The following is an 18513-nucleotide window of genomic DNA, read 5'->3' as shown; positions in this document are numbered from 1 at the left end:
TCCAAAGAAAATTATGTTTATTTAATCTATATAGAAATGATGCAATGTGCATCTCAAAGGGAAAATACTTTGGTACATTTAAATTTCAACATTGCATTTTTTTAATGGAGAAAGCAGCATGGTACTGTGGTGTGGCGGCTCCTACACATGCTTAAGGAAAACAGTCCTTCCAGATTTTGTGTCAAACTATTGCAAGTTGTTTATGAATGAGCAGACAATGCCACCATTTCACTGAATATTGCACCTTACATGTGCAAATCCAGGCTTAGAATAATTTTCATATTTATTTAGCAAACACATTGGTAAGCTTTGATTAAAATAATGAATCAGTGACGGTGTTCAAATGATGTACAGTATAAAATAGATACAAAAAGGCATATGTGATTTACAAACAATTCAAATTTCTACAAATATTCTCTCAGATATAACTGAATTAAAAGCTAGACTCCAGTGGTAGTTCTGCAGAGTACACCTGCTACTGAAAGCACAACGGAGAGAGCTGTCAGGCCGTTTAGTAAAAACTAATGCTTTTACTTTTTGAGTGATGTTCTCACAGATCCCACTAACAATTAGAAATCTGAATAGTTGGTGGCAAATTTCTAACTTTATCATTTTTTAAAAGACATTGATAGCTCATATCAAAGTGTACAATTTCAAAAAGTTAGAAGCTAAAAATATTTCCTCCTCAAATGTGTTGCAAATGTAGCAACAAGACCTTGCAACAATAAAAACACACTACAATAAAGGTGAAACAACATATAAAGTGCAAAGAGAGGTTTCAATAAATGCACTGGGACTGACTATAATAGTCACACAGGCAGTGTACAAATACTCTAAAAATGCCACTTCCCTTGTTTCCCCCATTTTTTTTTTAATTTCCTAGCTGTTGTTGTCTTTTATTTTATCTCAACTGCTTTCAAGATGGAACTTCCCATAAAGGCATTTCTCACAGTAATTGGCCAAGACCAACTTTTAACTTATAAGATGTCAAGCAAGATTTACTCTATACACTGCATATTGCTGCTTAACATGTAATGGATATGTATTCTAAGAGACACAGGTGGCTCCGTTTCACTGCAAGCGGAGGTACATTCATTTCACTGTGGCATAAAATGACAGAAAAAATTATTAGTCAGTACAACAAGACTGTCACAATCACGTGACACCTTCCACCTTTTTTTTTTGCAGTTAATTATACATTTAGTTTACTTTGCAATGTGAAAAGTGAGAATTTCTTTTCTTCTATGGCGCCGGCAAAAAGCAAATTCCTCATCTTTCCGGAATCAACAGAAAGGTAGTAAACTGAAAATGTTCTAACTTGAAATACTGCCTAAACTGAGATCAGTGCCAGCTACAGAAACAAAAAATGTAACAACAACAATATCAATATAGTAAAAAAGAAGAAAAAAACAAGGAAAAAAATACAATAATAAAACTTTTTTTCATCAAAATCAAACCACACTATCTCTAACGTGAATATATCGGACAATGTAAACCTACTAAAGTTAGCAAATATGATACCACAGAAAGCACATCAATCTTAATTCCTCTCACAGAGAGCGCTCACATCACTGTTTCTACAATGGTGTGGGTGGGCTTGATCAAGCCATTGTTCCCATTTGGATCCAGGGGCTGTGTCAGCTCGCTGCCCTTCAAGTTGTATTCTTTCGGGCGAGAGCTCACGCCTGATTTTGCCGGGGCTGCCACTGCTTTGATCCTCTGAGGGAAGGAGATAGACATTAAAATAATGATCATCAGAAAGTGGGGTGGTTTAAGGCTCGAAGTGACAGTTATCGAGTTTAAAATGGCAAACATCAGATAGATACACTGAGCCGAAAGAAGAAATAAACAACAAGGACAGCTGAAAAGGGGCAGTTGTGGGATTATTAATTGTTGTTTACTTTCTTTTTCAGTAAAATGCTTTCAGCTGCCGAAGTTGGTAGCTGGACTTTGCTGTGTTTGGAAAGAGCCAGAAAATCTGTTTTCACTTGGCTTTGGATTGATAATAAAGTACAAATTGTGAATAGTATCAATTTTCTTATTTACATCTCTGCAAGAATGCTTCCATTAAAATCTCACCTCAATTAGAGGTCCCTCAGACTGTAAGATCTTGATGACCATCACCATCGGGATGCAGATCATGGAGGACAAGGCCAGACACCAGCCCAGACCGATGGCCCAGTCGGGGTACTCATACACCTTATTATAAGTCAGTGGCTTGTACTTCACCAGGGAGAAGACAAAGCAGCCCTGTGGGGAGCAAGCACACGCGTTGCACTTAGTACAAACTGCACCACCTCTGTGTGCCCTTCAACAATCAGCATATGTCACATCATGAACTGGAGTATCTCCAGTTCCTCCAAAACAGTAAAGTGGCTAATGTGATCTCTCACCATGCAGAGGACAGGAGTGATTATGGTCCAGCTCCATTTCATCCATGGGTTTGGTCTGTAGCCAATCATATCCTCAACTGCATCATAGAAGTTATCAACTCCTGTCCAACACAAAATAGTATAAACAATAAGCCACGTCCATATGTTTGCAAGGTTTGCCAAAATAATGAATATTGCACATAAGATACCAATGATGTTAATCTGCACGTGTTGTTGTTTCCAATAATAGAATGACCTTGTTTCTACCAGCTGATATTAACATGTTTATGAACCCTTATCTGCCTTGTTTGCATGAACTGCAGCATATACAGTATTTTCACTGGGTCATGGCTATATAGTATCAATAGTCTCAGCTTTGTCTTTTACACCTTACTAGGCCATCACAGGTCCATGTGTTTAGTGCAAGTGTGCTGTACTAAACTTCTGCATGACATTTGCTGTTGATGTAAATGTCATGAGTTGTTTTATTCTGTTTTTACAGTTTGTCTTTTTTTTTGTTGATTATTGTTGATGAATAAACAACTACTATAGCAACATCATTTCGAAGAACTATTTAAAAAACAGCTTTCAAAGGTTTAGGACACTGATTCTTAAATGTTTGCCAAATGAACCCTTTACAATTAAGCAAGGTATACTCAACACTTATTAAGTCTTGGTATGTCTGTGGGCAATCAACATCTAACCAAAATGTTGTAGTTCCCTTCTTATAGTCTTCACTTGAAAGAGAATATGTAACAATGAGGATCTTGTTTAAAGTATAAACTATAGAAAGCTGGAGAAAAATGCCAGTCAAACACAGAAGCCTCCAACTTTACAACTCCAGTGTCCATATATCATATTTTGAAGCCTTGAGAGCTCAGGACATGCAGGTTGGGAACCACTTTTCTGAGCCACCAATAAAAAAAAGGAGGAGGTTCTATGTGATTAAACCACAGTGGCATTAGCAACTTCACTTCCATTCCATTTAAGGTTTTTCTCTTCTGGCTAAATGTTGTTTTGTTAATAATGGTGGGACATAATCTGGTGGGAGGCGACTCTTAGTGGCCAATCACAATCTAGCAGGGGACTAACTCCATCCCCACCTCCCCTCAACTTCAAAACAACCCCGCAGTTAAAGTTATTTACTACTGGTGTGCAAAAACCTCACAAGGACACATTTGTTTTACACGCCAGAGATCATTTAGACCTCTTTTACAAACTCTTTGACAAATGATGACGTAAGAGAAACCTATCACATGTAGAATCATTTCCACTTACCATAAACCCAGGCTACAGCAATGCATTCAAAGAATGCAACCCACAAAAGGCACACACCACTGGCTGCATAGTAATCAAAGAGCTGAAACACATACATGCCACCCTGGAAGAAGAAGAGACAGAAAGCTGCATTAATTATCTCTCTATGTGCATGCTGAAAAAGGATGTCGCTGAGATATAAGGGGGCATTAAATCAGGGTGGGTGAGGCTGCTGAAAGTAGGACACAAGGATCCTGGCACTCTACCAGTAGAGTTCAACAGGTGCTAAGATGTCACTGAAGCACAGTTGAATGCTCCATGGAAAACAGCATTCCAAATTGTTCCATCCTGACATGCGTGTGTGGTGAATGTGCTAGGCAGCCATATTTGGCTCTGACAATACAGCAGCCGAGAGGCATGTAGAAAATGTTTGGGGTTATCGCTGTTGTTCATCTGTTCCTTTTCCTCTTCTCAACAGGACAGACAGCTGAAGTAAGAGTGCACTGGCTCAATTAAGTAATAGTTAATGAACTCACTTTTGTCACCATGGCGAGTCCCAGGAGATAGCTTATGAAACACATCACAGCTATGAAGATCTCTCGCCGGTAACCTTTCCTGAGGACGGATGGATACAGATCCACAATAGAGGTGATCTGACCTTCCACTTCAACAAACTGCGGGGACAAAAACAAATATTAAGTTCTCAGAGGAATTTTTAAAAATCTGCATCTCTTTCTGTGTGTATGTAGCTCTTGTTTTGCCTCCACAAACCAGTGATTAGAGAATGAGGGCTGTCTTTGTTGGGCGGTAATGAGAATTTAAACAAGGCTCCTCTCTGCAACACTGGTTTGTTGCTACCAAGACACAAGAGAAACAGAACAGTGCATCACTGTCTCTGCCTCCTTGTCTATGTAACACGCTTGCTCCCTTGCGTCTCATCATTGCTTCATAAGCAACAATATGTTGCAACAAAATGACAAATTTCCTCCGATTCATCGGACTGCAGGGCTGTTATGCACAAAGAACACGCTCCTTTGTTGCACAAACACAAAGAAAAAACCCTTACACAACTGTGGCATGTATGTGTGAGCGATGTTAACAATATAAAGCATTCAGGAGTACAAATGTGCATAAAATTTATGGTCAAATAAATGCACCCACACGCGCTGGCATAATTTCTCTCATGGAAATAGCTGCACTTGCATGAGCATTTACATGTCCTCAAATTTAGAGCGCTACCCTGATCTCGCTGTTGGCTGAGATGAGTAGCTGGCCATGTGCAGGATTGAGTTAGCACAGGAGTAGAATTACACTTGAAGGTGGGAAATGTGATCTAGCTGGAGAATCCCTTGGGCATACACTTGTGTTTTGTCTACTTAGATTATCTTGTCTTAGTCAGACCTCTACTTTTATAATAGTTTATCATTACTTTTACTAACTGAATGTTTGGATATCCACCAACTTCTCCAAATTTAATTTGCCACACTATGGGGTGTTAAAAGTGCTGTAATCCTCACGCAGCGTAGTCAAGTGTAATAGTAAAATGCCTTTGTGTAAACTGGCTTCTTGTCTGTCAGTTATCTGATACCTTAGAGATGTTAGCTACAGATCAGAGAGACGCTAAATGTGTTTTACATATTGGGTCCAGCAGGAGCCAACAAACCCACAGAGCCTTGGAGGCGTCTGTCTTAAATTAATGGGCACTAGATCAAACAACTGTTCTCTGGCTAGTTTTACACTACAGCAAAAACACTGACCTGGCTGTCAAGGCCCAGAAGCAGCAGCATGATGAAGAAGAGAATGGCCCACAGGGTTGGCAGTGGCATCATGGACACAGCTTTAGGGTAGGCAATGAAGGCCAAGCCAGGACCTGGAAGGAGAACAAAGAGGGGGTGGGGAGAAGGGGCAGAGGACAGAATTAACATTTCTGTCTAATTTTGGCTTGGCCGATACAGTGAGAGGGAATGGCAAAGTACTGTAAATACTGTGCTAGAGAGGCTGAGCAAAGGAAACATTATATTGTGACCAACAAGACAGACATGAGATAAATCTAAATGGGTTAACAGTTTATTATTATTATTATTATTATTATTATTATTTTGTTGGCCATATGATAAAACATAATAAAACTTCCCTTAGAGTGGTTTCTATGCTAAATGTGTCCTGTAGGTGTTTACTTGCAGGAAAAATAGCAAATATATATATATATATATATATATATATATATATATATATATATATATATATATATATATATATATATATATATATATATATATATATATATATATACTGTACATATGACATCTTGTCTTCTGCTTATACTGTACATATCATACACTTTATGGCATTGCTCTTACAGTATATTTACAGCTCCATTGGTTAGTTATTCAGTCTTTACATTAGTTTATCTGGATACATTTCTATAAGCACGTAATATCTGTAATATGCTACACTGCATTTTGGTACTTACTGCGTGCACTGACAATAAACCTAATCTAAACAAAGCAGACATTTAACAAAGCAATGAACCAGTTCAACAGGATATAATAAAAACTTCAGACACAGAATCAATCAATTGAACAGCTCAATATATTCAAAAAAAAGTTATATATAAAGTTATATATTCTATAGCATAGAATTACTGGCATTATCATGTGTTCATTTGATTATTTTATGATATTCAAGATAGCAAGAGTTTAACTTAAACTGAACAGAGAAAGCATGCTTAAAGAAGACACCTCCCCTTAAAGTTAGCATAGAAAATAAAAGAAGACAGATCCAGAACCAGTGGCGTCAACCTCAGGAGATCCACAACTTGTTAGCAGAACTGGACTTAGAGTACAGTGTTGCCAGTCAAAAATATGACCTCAGGGTGCCAGGGCACATACAGTTAAGTACATACAGTAAGGGGCCAATCTTCTTAGCAATGGTCCAAAAGATAAAGTTACTGAATGGCATGAGGAGGATGGCTGTGGGACAGACTGGTGCCACTGAACAGCTGTAGTAATGATGAAGGCACAATGCAGGAGCTCTTTAATGCCGCAGTTCATTGTGTAGCTAAAACACACAGCATTGCACCAATGCTGTGAAATCTGTCCTCAGAAAACGTGGAAAACTCATTGTAGTAACAAATCTGTTTCTTTGAGGCTTATTCAAGGAGTGTGCAGTTGCCGATACCTCTACATTACTAGATTTCGAGACTTAGATTTTAACTTAAAGCGACTTCTTTTAAATTTGGATTAAATTTTTACGTTTCCAATTGTTATTGTTGTTTTTTTTTTGTTTTTTTTAAAATTGGCAGCAGTGCCCACCATCACTGCTTCCATCACCTTGGACCCTCGTACCTGACTCTGCCACATCGGCAATGTCCACCCCTTGTTCTTGTGCCATGAAGCCCAGGACGGAAAATATTGCGAAGCCAGACACAAAACTGGTACCGCTGTTCAGGCCTCCCAGCAGCAAACAGTCCCTATGTCACACATATGTCATGGAGGTTGTTAATGAACACAGGTGGAACCGAAGTTCCCATTTTCTTTTCACGCAACCGTCTCTGACACGAGTTGCTCTCACAACTACAGTCCTACTCACCCTAGTGGAAACACAACTCACCTGTAGCAGTTGTATTTGTACTTGTTGTAGCTCCCCAGTGATGTCATGGCGCCCAGGCAAATGGCATAGGAGAAGAAAATCTGGGTTCCTGCATCAATCCACACCTGAGAAGTACGAAGTGATTGCTGATTTTTCATGTAAAGACTTCAAAAGTTAAGGGTAGTAGAAATAAGGTTTAAATACTCCATCATCATATCAGCACCTTGCTGTGTTATTCACAAACAACTGGTTATTTGCATATCCAGTATACAGGAAGCTGTGGCCAGTAAAACTCAAATAATGAACTGAAAAATGCTCTAAAGCTCTGTAGAGAATCACATTCGTCACTAAAAATAGTGTCCATGTTGTTTCTAAATGTTTCCAAAAGTGGAAGAACAACTTGGAAATCTGAACATCAAAGGAGTGTGTGAATGATGTGAAGGTGCAGCAAATATGCAGTGAAGCCATGAGCAGCAGTGGGATATCTTAGCTTAGCACAAAGACTGGAAACAAAGGGAAACCGGCAGCCTGACTCTTTCCAAAGGCAACAAAATCCACCTGCAAATCCAGAGCTCACTAACTGAGGGCCAAGCAGGGAAGCTGCTTCTGACACTGGATTCTACTGTATGGCAGCTCTTTGAAGTGTATAGCTAAATCCTTTTAAATTTGGCACAATCACCTAGATTTACTTGCAACGTCTCAAAGACTCGTGCATCACTGATGGCACAGTTAAGTTGGCACATACCTTTTAAACTATGAACAATTTTCAAAAAATAAGTACTATTGAGGTAATTTGATTGAACAGAGCTATGATGTGAACTTCTGCCACACAAGAGTTTTAAAGTTTAAAAGTTCTTCAAAGGCCACAACTTTTTCAAATTTTCACCATAATTGCCACACGTGGTCTTCAGGCTAAGCCTTGTCAGCCTTTATTGTATGGATTTTTCATTTTGGTCTTCTGGCACAGCCAGCTGAATTCAGTGGTAAAGCTGGCAAACAGGAAGAGAGAGCATCCCTCAGTAGTTGTTTTATGTATTGATACCAAAATTGGTGAATGGACATGGCATTCCTTTCCAAGACTGCCCTACAAAGATTGTGTGATTTGACCACTGAGGGTATTGTTATAAGGAAAAATAAAATCTTATTAATACTCATAGTTGTGCTTTTAACATAACCACATCAAGTACCTGACTGCACCCTACTATACTGTTTCATTGCTGCTTGCAGCTGTACTGCAAAAATGTTTTTATACTTTGGTTGTATTGATTAAAGTTAAAGTTGGATTAAAGTTATATCCTGTTTGGGGGATTTGTAACTTCAAGACAGAGCAGGTATAGCTGTTTCAGATCTTTATGGTAAACTAAGCATAGCTTAGTTTGACTGTGTGTGCCTTCATATTTAAAGTTCAGAAAGCTCATCTTGGGCTCAAAAAAGAAATAAGATGTCACAGTAATGTATGACCTGGGATTACAGGGAGCTTTAACAGATAAAGACAGAGTTTTTGTTGCTTACCTCTGGATCTTTTAGGCGGGTTAGGTCAGGGTAAAGGTAAAATTTGATCCCTTCAGCTGCTCCAGGCAGAGTCACACCACGCACCAGCAGTACAATCAGCATCACAAATGGGAAAGTTGCTGTTATGTACACCACCTAAACCAGACAAAGGCTTTATTAGCTAAAAACAATGAACAGTTACAGACTTATGACTCATCACTATTGGGATATAGTGGGATAAACAGTTCTTCATTTTTAAACTCTCATTTCTAACTCCCATTTTTCCAACTGCAGCACAAAAGAAGCATTGTTTGTCATGATCCTGGGCCAGTGGCCCAGTGTCTTGTGTTCTTTTGGTTAAGTTTTGTTATATCTCTGATTATTATTATCGTGTAGATTCTCAGTTTGTTATAGTTTTGAGTTTAGCCTCGTTATTGTATCCCGTTCTTGTCTTCCCGCGTCTCTGTGTTCCAGTGTCTGTTAGCTCCTGGTCTCTTGTCTATTCTATTCCTCATGATGTGTTTGTGTCTTGTTTGGTTACTTCCTGTTTTAGTTTGACAGTCCTGTGTTTTCTGTGTTGTGTTGAGTTTTGCTTCCTGTGTTGTCATTAAGTATGATTCTGTCCACCTGTTCTCTCCAGCTGTTTCCTGTTATCCCTCATCATTCCCTGTGTATATATATATATATATATTGCCTACAGTTCCCTCTGTTTTCTGTTGCGTCCTCCCTCATGGAGGTGTGGATTTTTTTTTCCAGTTTTTCCTGCATGCCTGTCAACTTAAGTTTTGTTGAAGTGCTCCTTGCTTTTGTGTTTATATTTTGGATTACAGCAATAAAACCACCATCTACGTTCAGTTTTTCTTTCAGAGCTCTGATGCTTTCAGATGCTTTGGGGGTCCACTTTGCCTGCCACACCGCTCACACATGACATTGTTCTTCTGAGGTGATAATTTCTCTCTACAAATGACCGAGTGGAGGGGCTATATGCATTTCTTCTCTCAGGAAAGTCATACAGTATAACACTGCATGCAAGCAATCTTTCACTGTCTGATTAAAGATTAGATCATATTAAGACAATTTATCACAAAAAATGGACCCATAAACACAGATCAAGCTCCTAATCCAGTTAACCATTTTCCAAGACTAGTGCCTTTTGCCTCTGACCCATTTTCTGGTCTGCTAACAGAAACAAAGACAGGACTAAGGAGCGGCAGTCAAGTGTTTACAGCAGACAGTTTGTCTGGCCAAGGACTAACTTCCAGGACAACGTGGAGGCCTGTGTCTTTTAATCACGTCTATTAACCTTGTTTCCAAGCATGTGGGCTTTCTCTGAGCAGCAGTATTTTGTCACTGACTTGTTAGGGAAAAACTAAAAAAACTGCATCCAAGCAACCCAAAAAGTACAGGATGTGTTTATGATTCGTACTCACTTTCCCAGTAGACTTGACTCCCTTCCAGATACAGAAAAAACAGATGATCCACACTGCCAGAAGACACAAGGCTAGGTCCCACTTCAGGGGCCCTGGGTCTTCAATCCCAGTGGAGATGCTTAGGACGTTGCGTCTGCAGAGGAAACGTATGTAAGTGCCTAACCACCATTTGACAAATTGCCATTAGAAGTTAACACATCACAAAGCAAATGTGAATGGGGGGAAAAAAATATCTTTCAATTTAATCCGACCAATAAAGTTTAACCTTGAGGTGGCTCTAGCATATGAAGGGTACAGTGTAAACCTAGTTTATATTAAACTAGTGGAGAACTAGTGCTTTATAAAAGTAAACTGTGGTTTTGAAAGAATGTCACTGTTTAAACACATTTACACAAGCGAGATAAAGAGGCAGGGTTACCTTAGTATATTCAGGTGTGTGCATGCGTGTGTGTGTGTGAGTGTGTTTGTCACTCACTCCCAGAACTCAGTGACGGGGGAAGTAAAGTTAGTGCCGTTGGCTGCCAGCCAAAGTGTCTTGTTCTTGCGGACTGTGTCCTCAACACAGTGCTCTGTGTTCCAAGGCTGCTTGCATTTTGCCCAGGGAAGCTCAGGCTGAAAGCACTGAAACAGGTAGTAGAGTCCCCAGGCCAAGATCACAATGTAGTAGATGTTTAGTAGAGACACAATCACGATAGAGGCATAGCCAATGCCTGGAGACAAAACAAGAAGGCGGGCAGATTTAAAGATTATTATTTCTTTTAATATTATAATCAAGCTTTTTTCAGTGCAATGACTTCATTTAAACTTGCAAAAACAGATATGTGACCACAGCAGAAAGCAAGTAGTGGACATAATATTGACACATATGGCTCAGGTCTCCTTTTTAGCTCAGCTGCTCACCTACTCTGTCAGGTTTTTGATGCTGCCTATTGTGAAAGCTCAGTTAGAGTGAACCAAAACAGGAAATCAAAACAATGCAAAGTATACAATGCAGCACACATAATTTGCTGCAGAGACGGGTGAAAATTCCATGTGTATTCATCACAACAAGCAACCCATTTGATGTGCAATTACTCATGTAATTCCCTGTTTATATAAAAATATTGATAATAGCCAGTTTAAAAGCACATGAAAATCTTGTGTAGTTACAGATCCAGTGGTACGCACTTCACACTCAGCAATGATACGGAGTGAGTGTGGTGAACAGGAAACATCTATTTTAATTTTAAAAGTAATAAAAAAAAAAACTTTAAAAGTAGAAACATAATTTCCAAGTAACTGAATATGTAGGGAAACAGCCCAGGTTTGACTTGGCTAACTACCGTTATGATGTCCTCAGTGTTTTTAGGTTATTTTTAGATGACTTTGCTAGGAACCTGGACACAGACACCCCTGTACTCTTCCATCGCTCCAGAGTATTTTTAAACTTATCATCTCTTTCACTCCCACCTCCTCCTTCCCACATTCCAAATGCAAACTGATAGAAGAGTCGGTGCTGCAACACGTACATGTTCGTGCTCGACATGAGTAAAGTGACAGATTTGCTGTGTGATAAAAAAAAAAAAACACACACACATAAAGGTATGATGAACAGTGCAAAGAATTGTGATTGGTCAGTCCTGCAGCTAACTGGCAACTTTCTCTGCCGTGCTTGCTGCTACAAAAGCAGACATCAGCTTCAGCATTCTTTGGATAGCAGGGACTGTTGGCAGCTGCTGGAGATCCGGAGCCACGCAGTTTCCTCTCCTTTCATGTGACGTTCCACGTGCAAACATGAGTAAGGGTGTCAAAGCAGCTGCCAAGGGAGTGGTGCGTCAGTGGTTGTCTACAACACATTAAAATGTGAAGGGCTGCACGTAAGAGGCTGCGAGAGCTCAGGTAAAGAAATCGGTGCGACTGTGGCAGCGCTTGTCCCTGAGGACACGCAGTATTGATTATCCCTCATAATCCAAAACAAAACAAGCAGACACACTGCAGCTCCATAGCAACAAAATGATCTGAGTCTTATGCAGCAGGTCTGCATGAGACTCTAACCATTGCTAGGCAACTTCCCCCCCCCCCCATAGTCTGTTTCCACAGCAACCAAGAACTCATCAGTCCATTTTAGCAAAGACATGATGAGGGAGAGATGCAACATTTAAAGAATTATGAATAGAGGTTGATGAGAGAAAAGTTACTGTACTCTCCCACCCACCAAAAAGCCATTTAGGTGCTTGATGATGAACTAATAAGCCAATTTGCGTTGTTGCACTGAAGCATGTACACAGTTGAGGTTCACATCAATTTCAACTGTTTGGTGGCTGGTATACATACTCCTGATTGTAGGAAAGATTTAGGTAAGTATACATATCTTTATTTATTTATTTCTTTTGCTTTACTTTCTATATCCATAACATAAGTGTGCATTATATTTGAGTGGATACACTGATGTTGTCTGCATACAGAAATGAATTGTAAATGAGGCTTGCATTTGTAATAGAACTATACAGTTTTAATTAAACATAAAAACGTTTTTTTTTTAAGTTTAATTCAAAGCTGGGTTATTATGTTTAGTTGAAAAAAATGGGCTTGGTCTTGTTAGCCCAAAATAACTGCACAGTATACGCTTATGCTCACATATGTATGTTTGTATCCTCTAGCAGGAGCTCCCATCCTCTATGTTCAGGAATTTTAATTCTTAGAGTCTGTATTATTGCATTCTTTGTGATGTAACCTTCACAACACAAAGCAGACTAATGGGGTAAGACTGGTCTAATTACGCTGGCAGGGAGAAGAGGACACCTCGGCAGAACATACTGTCCAAATGATGAATACTGGACTGACACAGGAAGTAAATCAGGGCAGAAAACTTGTTCAGACAGATGAGGCTTTTCCCTCAGCATTAAATATTAAACAGTCTTGTCAGGGAACAGTTGTGCTGCGGTGCAGAGTTTTTATTGATCTTTCTGTGGGTGAGGACATTTGTGTCTGTGCATTTGAACTGACCAGTGAAGATGGGGCAGAGCTTGGCCCAGCAGGTGATCCCTCCCTCAGAGGTGTACTGGCCCAGTGCGACTTCCAGGAAGAACACGGGCAGACCACCCCCAAAAAGGAAGATGAAGTAAGGGATAAGGAATGCACCTGGGAAATTCAAGTAGGGTTGAGTTCAGATATTTTGTTACTGTGATCATTTTTTTTTATGTGTATGTTGTGCATCTTCTGCCTACCTCCACCATTTTTATAACAAAGGTAAGGGAAGCGCCAGACATTTCCTAATCCGACAAAGCCTCCGGCCACGGACAGGACAAAGTCGAGCTTACTGGCCCACTTCTCCCTCTGAGGAGCCTTGCCCTCTGCCTCATCTTCAGGCCTTGTACCTGGGCTCTTCCCTGGTGAAGGTTTCAGGGTGTCCTTGTGAAAGTCCTTCAGACATTGAAGCTTCTCTTTTTGTGCCATGCTGTGGGGTAGAAAAAAAGAGATACAATAAGACAGACAAACAGACAGAGGTGAGCTGGAAGAGCATTAAGGAGATAATGCTGTCTCCTGACTGTGTTTCTGCTTGCTGCATGAACATGGCATACAGTACAATGCTGTTAATCTTGCTAATCTGAGCAACCCATGCATGGAGGTCATTGAGACTAAAGAAATGTTTGGGGATTTGCACTGGAAGAGCGAGCAGAAGCATATTAGATAGCATACTGTCAAAGATATAGTATATAAGGGGCTTTGTGCAAGAAAAGTCATGCAATACAAATTCTGCCATTTATTAAGGGACATCAAAACACCAGTGCTTCACAATGCAAAAGATCTGCAGCAGAATACAGTGGAGCAATCACACAGTGAAGAAACCCACTGTGTTTCTTAATCTGTCTCAATAATCTACCAATGGAGAGAATCATTTGGTTTTAAACACATGATGCAAAGCAAAGTTAAATGACATTGTTGCACATTCACATTACTGTTTTTGATTAGCTGTGCATGCCATTTCACAATGTAAGCCTTCATGTCCCCGAGTGAACCTGAAGAATTGATTTATAGAGGAAGCTATCCCTCGAGATTCTGCTGCTCTCAAGAAGCTTAAGTTAACTCAAGTGTTTACACTGTAAACTGCGCTGCATGAGCCAAAGGGGAAAAGGTAGCCCTAATAGGATAGCAATAGCTATGTAAGGAACATCAAAGCTGAATGTAATTTAAGCTCCCAGCTGGCATATGCTGAAGAACGAACAAAAGAGGCACAATGGCAAAGCTAGAATTAATATAATTTTAAGATATAAGATTATATTGGATGCTACCCAAATAGAAAATGTCTATGAAAAATTAAAAATCTAATCAAATCTACTTAACAAAGATCATCTGACAAAGAGCATGTAATGAAACTAAATCTGAGTTCAGTTCCTGTTGACAACTATACAGCCAAAAAAAAAAAAGGAATTAAAATATGAGGCTTCTTGAATTTACAATCACATGTTCACCTCTCAGGAAATGGACTTTAACCAACAGCAACATTAAGGGGGGAAAAAAAAATTCTCAGAGAGCTCTCACATTCCTGCTGTGGACTGTGTCTCCTCACTAAATTAACTCTCTATGCACACTGCGAGGCATCTTTTTCTAAGTTTTCTCTCTTCCTGTTATGCATGACAAGTTAACTTGAATTGCTTGCCATTCTCAGACTTGCTTACATAACTGGATCAGTTCTGTTTCTCATCCTGTTTCTCTCTCTCTCTCTTTATCCCTTTTACTCCTTTTACTCTCGTCTGCTCAGCATATGCTTTCACTTGCCTGCCTTGTGTTAGGAAGCTACAGATTTAAGCAAACAGTCCTTTGGATTCACCCCAGATATAACTCACAACAAATTCCCTAATCTTATAAACAGGAAAACACTGGAATTGTTGGAAATCCTCAGTGATAAATGTAAAATTACCGCCTTTCTTCTTCATGTCAATTTGCATCACAAAAGACAACAACAAAGTCTGTTTGCTGTTCTTTCAGACCGTATTTTATCTCAGCAAGAGGCTTTTAATATCAAACAAAACACTATTTTGACTTGATTATTTTAAAACCCACTCAAAGAGAAAGCTGTGCCTAGACACACCCAGGCTACACACCCGAGAAAAATCTAAATCTCCCCTTAGCAAAGCAATTCAGAAAACTTACATTTCCTTCATGGCTGCGACTATGTATAGTGTTCCTCTCTCTCAGCTGTCACCATTCCTCTGTACTGAATGTCTTTATGCCGACAGGGTCAGAAGAAGTGAAGCTGACAACAGGGCCCGCCCCTTGGCTAAAGACAATTAAATCCAAAGTAGAGATTGGACACAGCTTCCTTCTGACAGGCAGCTCAGGTACCAACACGGGAGACTGTAAATTTCCACTTACCAGTCCCTGCCCAAAACATACAAACTGCCAAGTGGTGGGTGTCAGTGTGTGTCACACAAGCACATACTATTTATTCATGTTGACACAGAGGACGTTTCAGAGGAAGAGACAGTCTTAGACGGCTCTTCACTGGTTTATGATCTGGTAGAAATGGACCAATTGAATGAAGTATTGAGAGTTTTTTGTCTGTTTGTTTGTTTTTGACACTCAAACCAAACTGACACGATGAATTTCAGTTCCACAGCACCACTTCCTCTGAAGGGGGATCTTTATGTGAAAACTACTTGAATTTAAGAGCACGCCAGGATGTCCTCTGTTTTTTCATGACACGCGACGTGCTATCTGAGAAATATAAACAAGTACAGTATCAGCTAATAACAATGCCAAATAAGGTAATGTGTCTCCTCTGCTTGTCCATGGTCTGTTAGGATACAGTTCACTGCTTCAAAAGCTCACAATGGCTGGCATAGAAAAGTCCATTTGAACTCCTCTGCAGGATTTACACAGTTAAATGAGGGACAAGAATCAGCTGGTGACAAGCTGCCATTTAAACACACCTTTGAATTCATGGTTTTAAATGTCCAAAGATTTTTTTTTTTACAGAACTGCAGGTTCTGTTTGGTGTTTTCCAGTAAAGTCTAATCTGGCTTTCCTGTTCTTAAGTGTAAACAGTGGTTTGCACCTTGTTGCAAACCCTCCGCATTTCCATTCATGAAGGCATCTCTTGATTGTAGATTTTGACAATAATACTCCAACTCCTCAAGAGTGCTCTAGACTTAGATGTCATCAAGTTATCTCCACCATGGAAATAATTCTGTCATCATGCACTTTAGTTGTCCTCTGTTGTCCTTCAGGCATTTTGGTGTTGCTGAGCATTCATTCATTCCAGATTGTTGATATGGCCACCCCTGAATATTTTGCTATCTCTCTGATAGCTTTATTTTGGGTTTTTCCAGCCTAATGATGGACTACTTCACTTACACTGACATTTCCTTGGGCCTCATATTTAAAATTATAGTGAAATGCTATAAAATGCAAATTCAACATTTTTAGTCACGTGCGTTTAATTTGAAAATAAAACGGGAACAGGCCTCACCTGGAAACTAACCTGCTTGTCAGTCGATTGTCTAATTACCGTGGAGCCTCTGAAAAAGGGGGACTATGTATAAAAATGTGTGTTTTCTAAACTGATAATGCATGTTTGTTTGTTTGTGTGTCTGTTTGTTTGTTTTGTAAAACTCCTTGAATTAAAGCTGCAAGTCTGCACTTCAGTCACGTATTGATTGTTCAATTTAAAACCCATTGTGATGGTGTACAGAGGAAACACCATTAAAATGGAGTCTTTGTGCAACAAATTATGGACCTAACTGTAACATCTGACAAAACGCTCATCTCTTGCACGGGTTCGGGTCAGACCACAGGATTTGGATTCTGAAGGTAGACGCTTGCAACACAAAGAAAGTCTATTAGATGGGTCATAAAATCAAACCTTGTGGCGTTTGTTTAAGGAAAACTAAGGGGTTGATTACAGCTGAGTAACATCAAACTGGATCTGTAATACTGCAAACTGTGAATCTAATATTTATTCTTTCACCTGCTTCACCACCTTTTTTTTTAATCCTGAAAGAATCATGTTTGTTTTTTTTGTTTTGTTTTTAATGCTGTTACCTTGTCTTCTGCAATTTGGCTAAAGTGACAACTTTAAAATTGATGTTCACTTTGTAATGATCAGGCCTGTGTGCAATATGAATAACATATGGAAATGGGGAAGTTTCGTTGATATAGCACATTTCATTACACATTAACTCATTGTGCTTTACATAAATAAGCAACCTAATATGCATGCCGTTGGACTGAAGGTGAGTCAGCAGGTTGTGTTGTTTTTAAAAAGAAGAATTACAGTAATCCAGGAAAACACAGCCCAACACAGAAACAAAAAACGATGTCACCTCTTAATTTACCAGAGAATCAATAATTATTTTAAGGTTTATAATTAATTCAACAGTAACTTGCGGAACCACTGCAAAAGTCACAAGTTCACATACAAAAGCGCCTCTTTTTTTTTTTTTTTTTTTTTTTTGCAGAGCGTCTTCAAGAAACATTTCCAACACGCCCTCCGAAAGGCCAGTTCGCGTACTTTATTTTCAGTGCCTGAAAGTACAACTACCCCTTGCGCTTTATCTGCTGAGGGCGGATTGGTGTTAATAAAGGACACATGTCAATCCATCATACACTGGATGAGGCGGAGACACAAGAAGTAGGTTAAGTATGTGCTACTACCATATAAGCTAGTAAACGTCTTAGTTCATCAGACCTACTTCAGCATTAATTCAGCTGAAGACTTGTGGCTGAGAAAAGTGAAGTTGCACCCGGGGCACGCATCAGGCAATAAGCAAAATAAATGATTATTTCCCCCCCTCATCATCACATATCGCTGTAAAACCCGTGCGTCCCTGAACGCACCACAGCAGCCCTGCAAATATGATCAAACAGAAACTGGAAACATCTTATCAGAAATGAACACGGGGAACCGGGTTCAAAGACCAGGCCTACGGTTTTTATATAACATACAGTAATTTTGTCATGTTGTTTGTATAGCAGGGTTTAAACAGTCTTCCTTTTTCCTTTTCCTTTTCCATCTTTTTAGCGGAAGCGCACAGCATCACGTAAAGGAAAATAAAGAGGAAATATTTCTGCTTTTATGAGCGAAAAAAACGTATCCGCGAGCTTACTTTCCACATCAGAACACTACATATTTTTTTAAAAAGCTTACATCTGAATTAATTAGTTTTCTATTACACCTTTTCTTCTTTTAAAATATTTAGTCTATTAACCTCATTTACTTAATTTTATAGAAAGAATATATAGGATTACCTGTCCTCTTACTTTTATTAAGCAGTCTGTTGTTCCTGGTTTGGTAGCCTGTGTTTAACGACGAGTCATACAGTGTAATCTACTTTTTTTTCAAAGATCATTGTTTCAATGAGCCGGTTGCGCGTTTAAATTCAGTTTGAGTG

The 18513-nt window shown here is 39.4% G+C and overlaps 1 protein-coding gene across 3 annotated transcripts; it reads right to left on the bottom strand.

Moving 5' to 3' along the window:
• On the bottom strand, positions 1–18513 carry LOC115782647 (sodium- and chloride-dependent taurine transporter-like). Of its 3 annotated transcripts, none has more exons than XM_030732954.1 (14): positions 18383–18513; positions 13348–13577; positions 13127–13261; positions 10617–10851; positions 10142–10274; positions 8733–8867; positions 7242–7345; positions 6977–7101; positions 5387–5499; positions 4166–4303; positions 3651–3753; positions 2394–2494; positions 2080–2250; positions 1–1719 (listed from the first exon to the last, which is right to left on the bottom strand). In XM_030732954.1, exons 2-14 carry the CDS (start codon positions 13574–13576, stop codon positions 1564–1566), a joined length of 1878 nt encoding a protein of 625 aa, XP_030588814.1. In that variant the 5' UTR covers position 13577; positions 18383–18513; the 3' UTR covers positions 1–1563. The 3 variants fall into 3 exon arrangements, with proteins under 3 accessions (XP_030588814.1, XP_030588815.1, XP_030588813.1); XM_030732955.1 differs by having other exon boundaries at positions 18371–18487; XM_030732953.1 differs by lacking the exon at positions 18383–18513 and adding an exon at positions 15275–15407.

This window comes from Archocentrus centrarchus, chromosome 7 (assembly GCF_007364275.1).
Source record: "Archocentrus centrarchus isolate MPI-CPG fArcCen1 chromosome 7, fArcCen1, whole genome shotgun sequence".
Lineage (NCBI taxonomy): Eukaryota > Metazoa > Chordata > Actinopteri > Cichliformes > Cichlidae > Archocentrus > Archocentrus centrarchus.
Note: the sequence above shows the minus strand (reverse complement) of the source record. Positions and strands in the feature narration are given on the sequence as shown.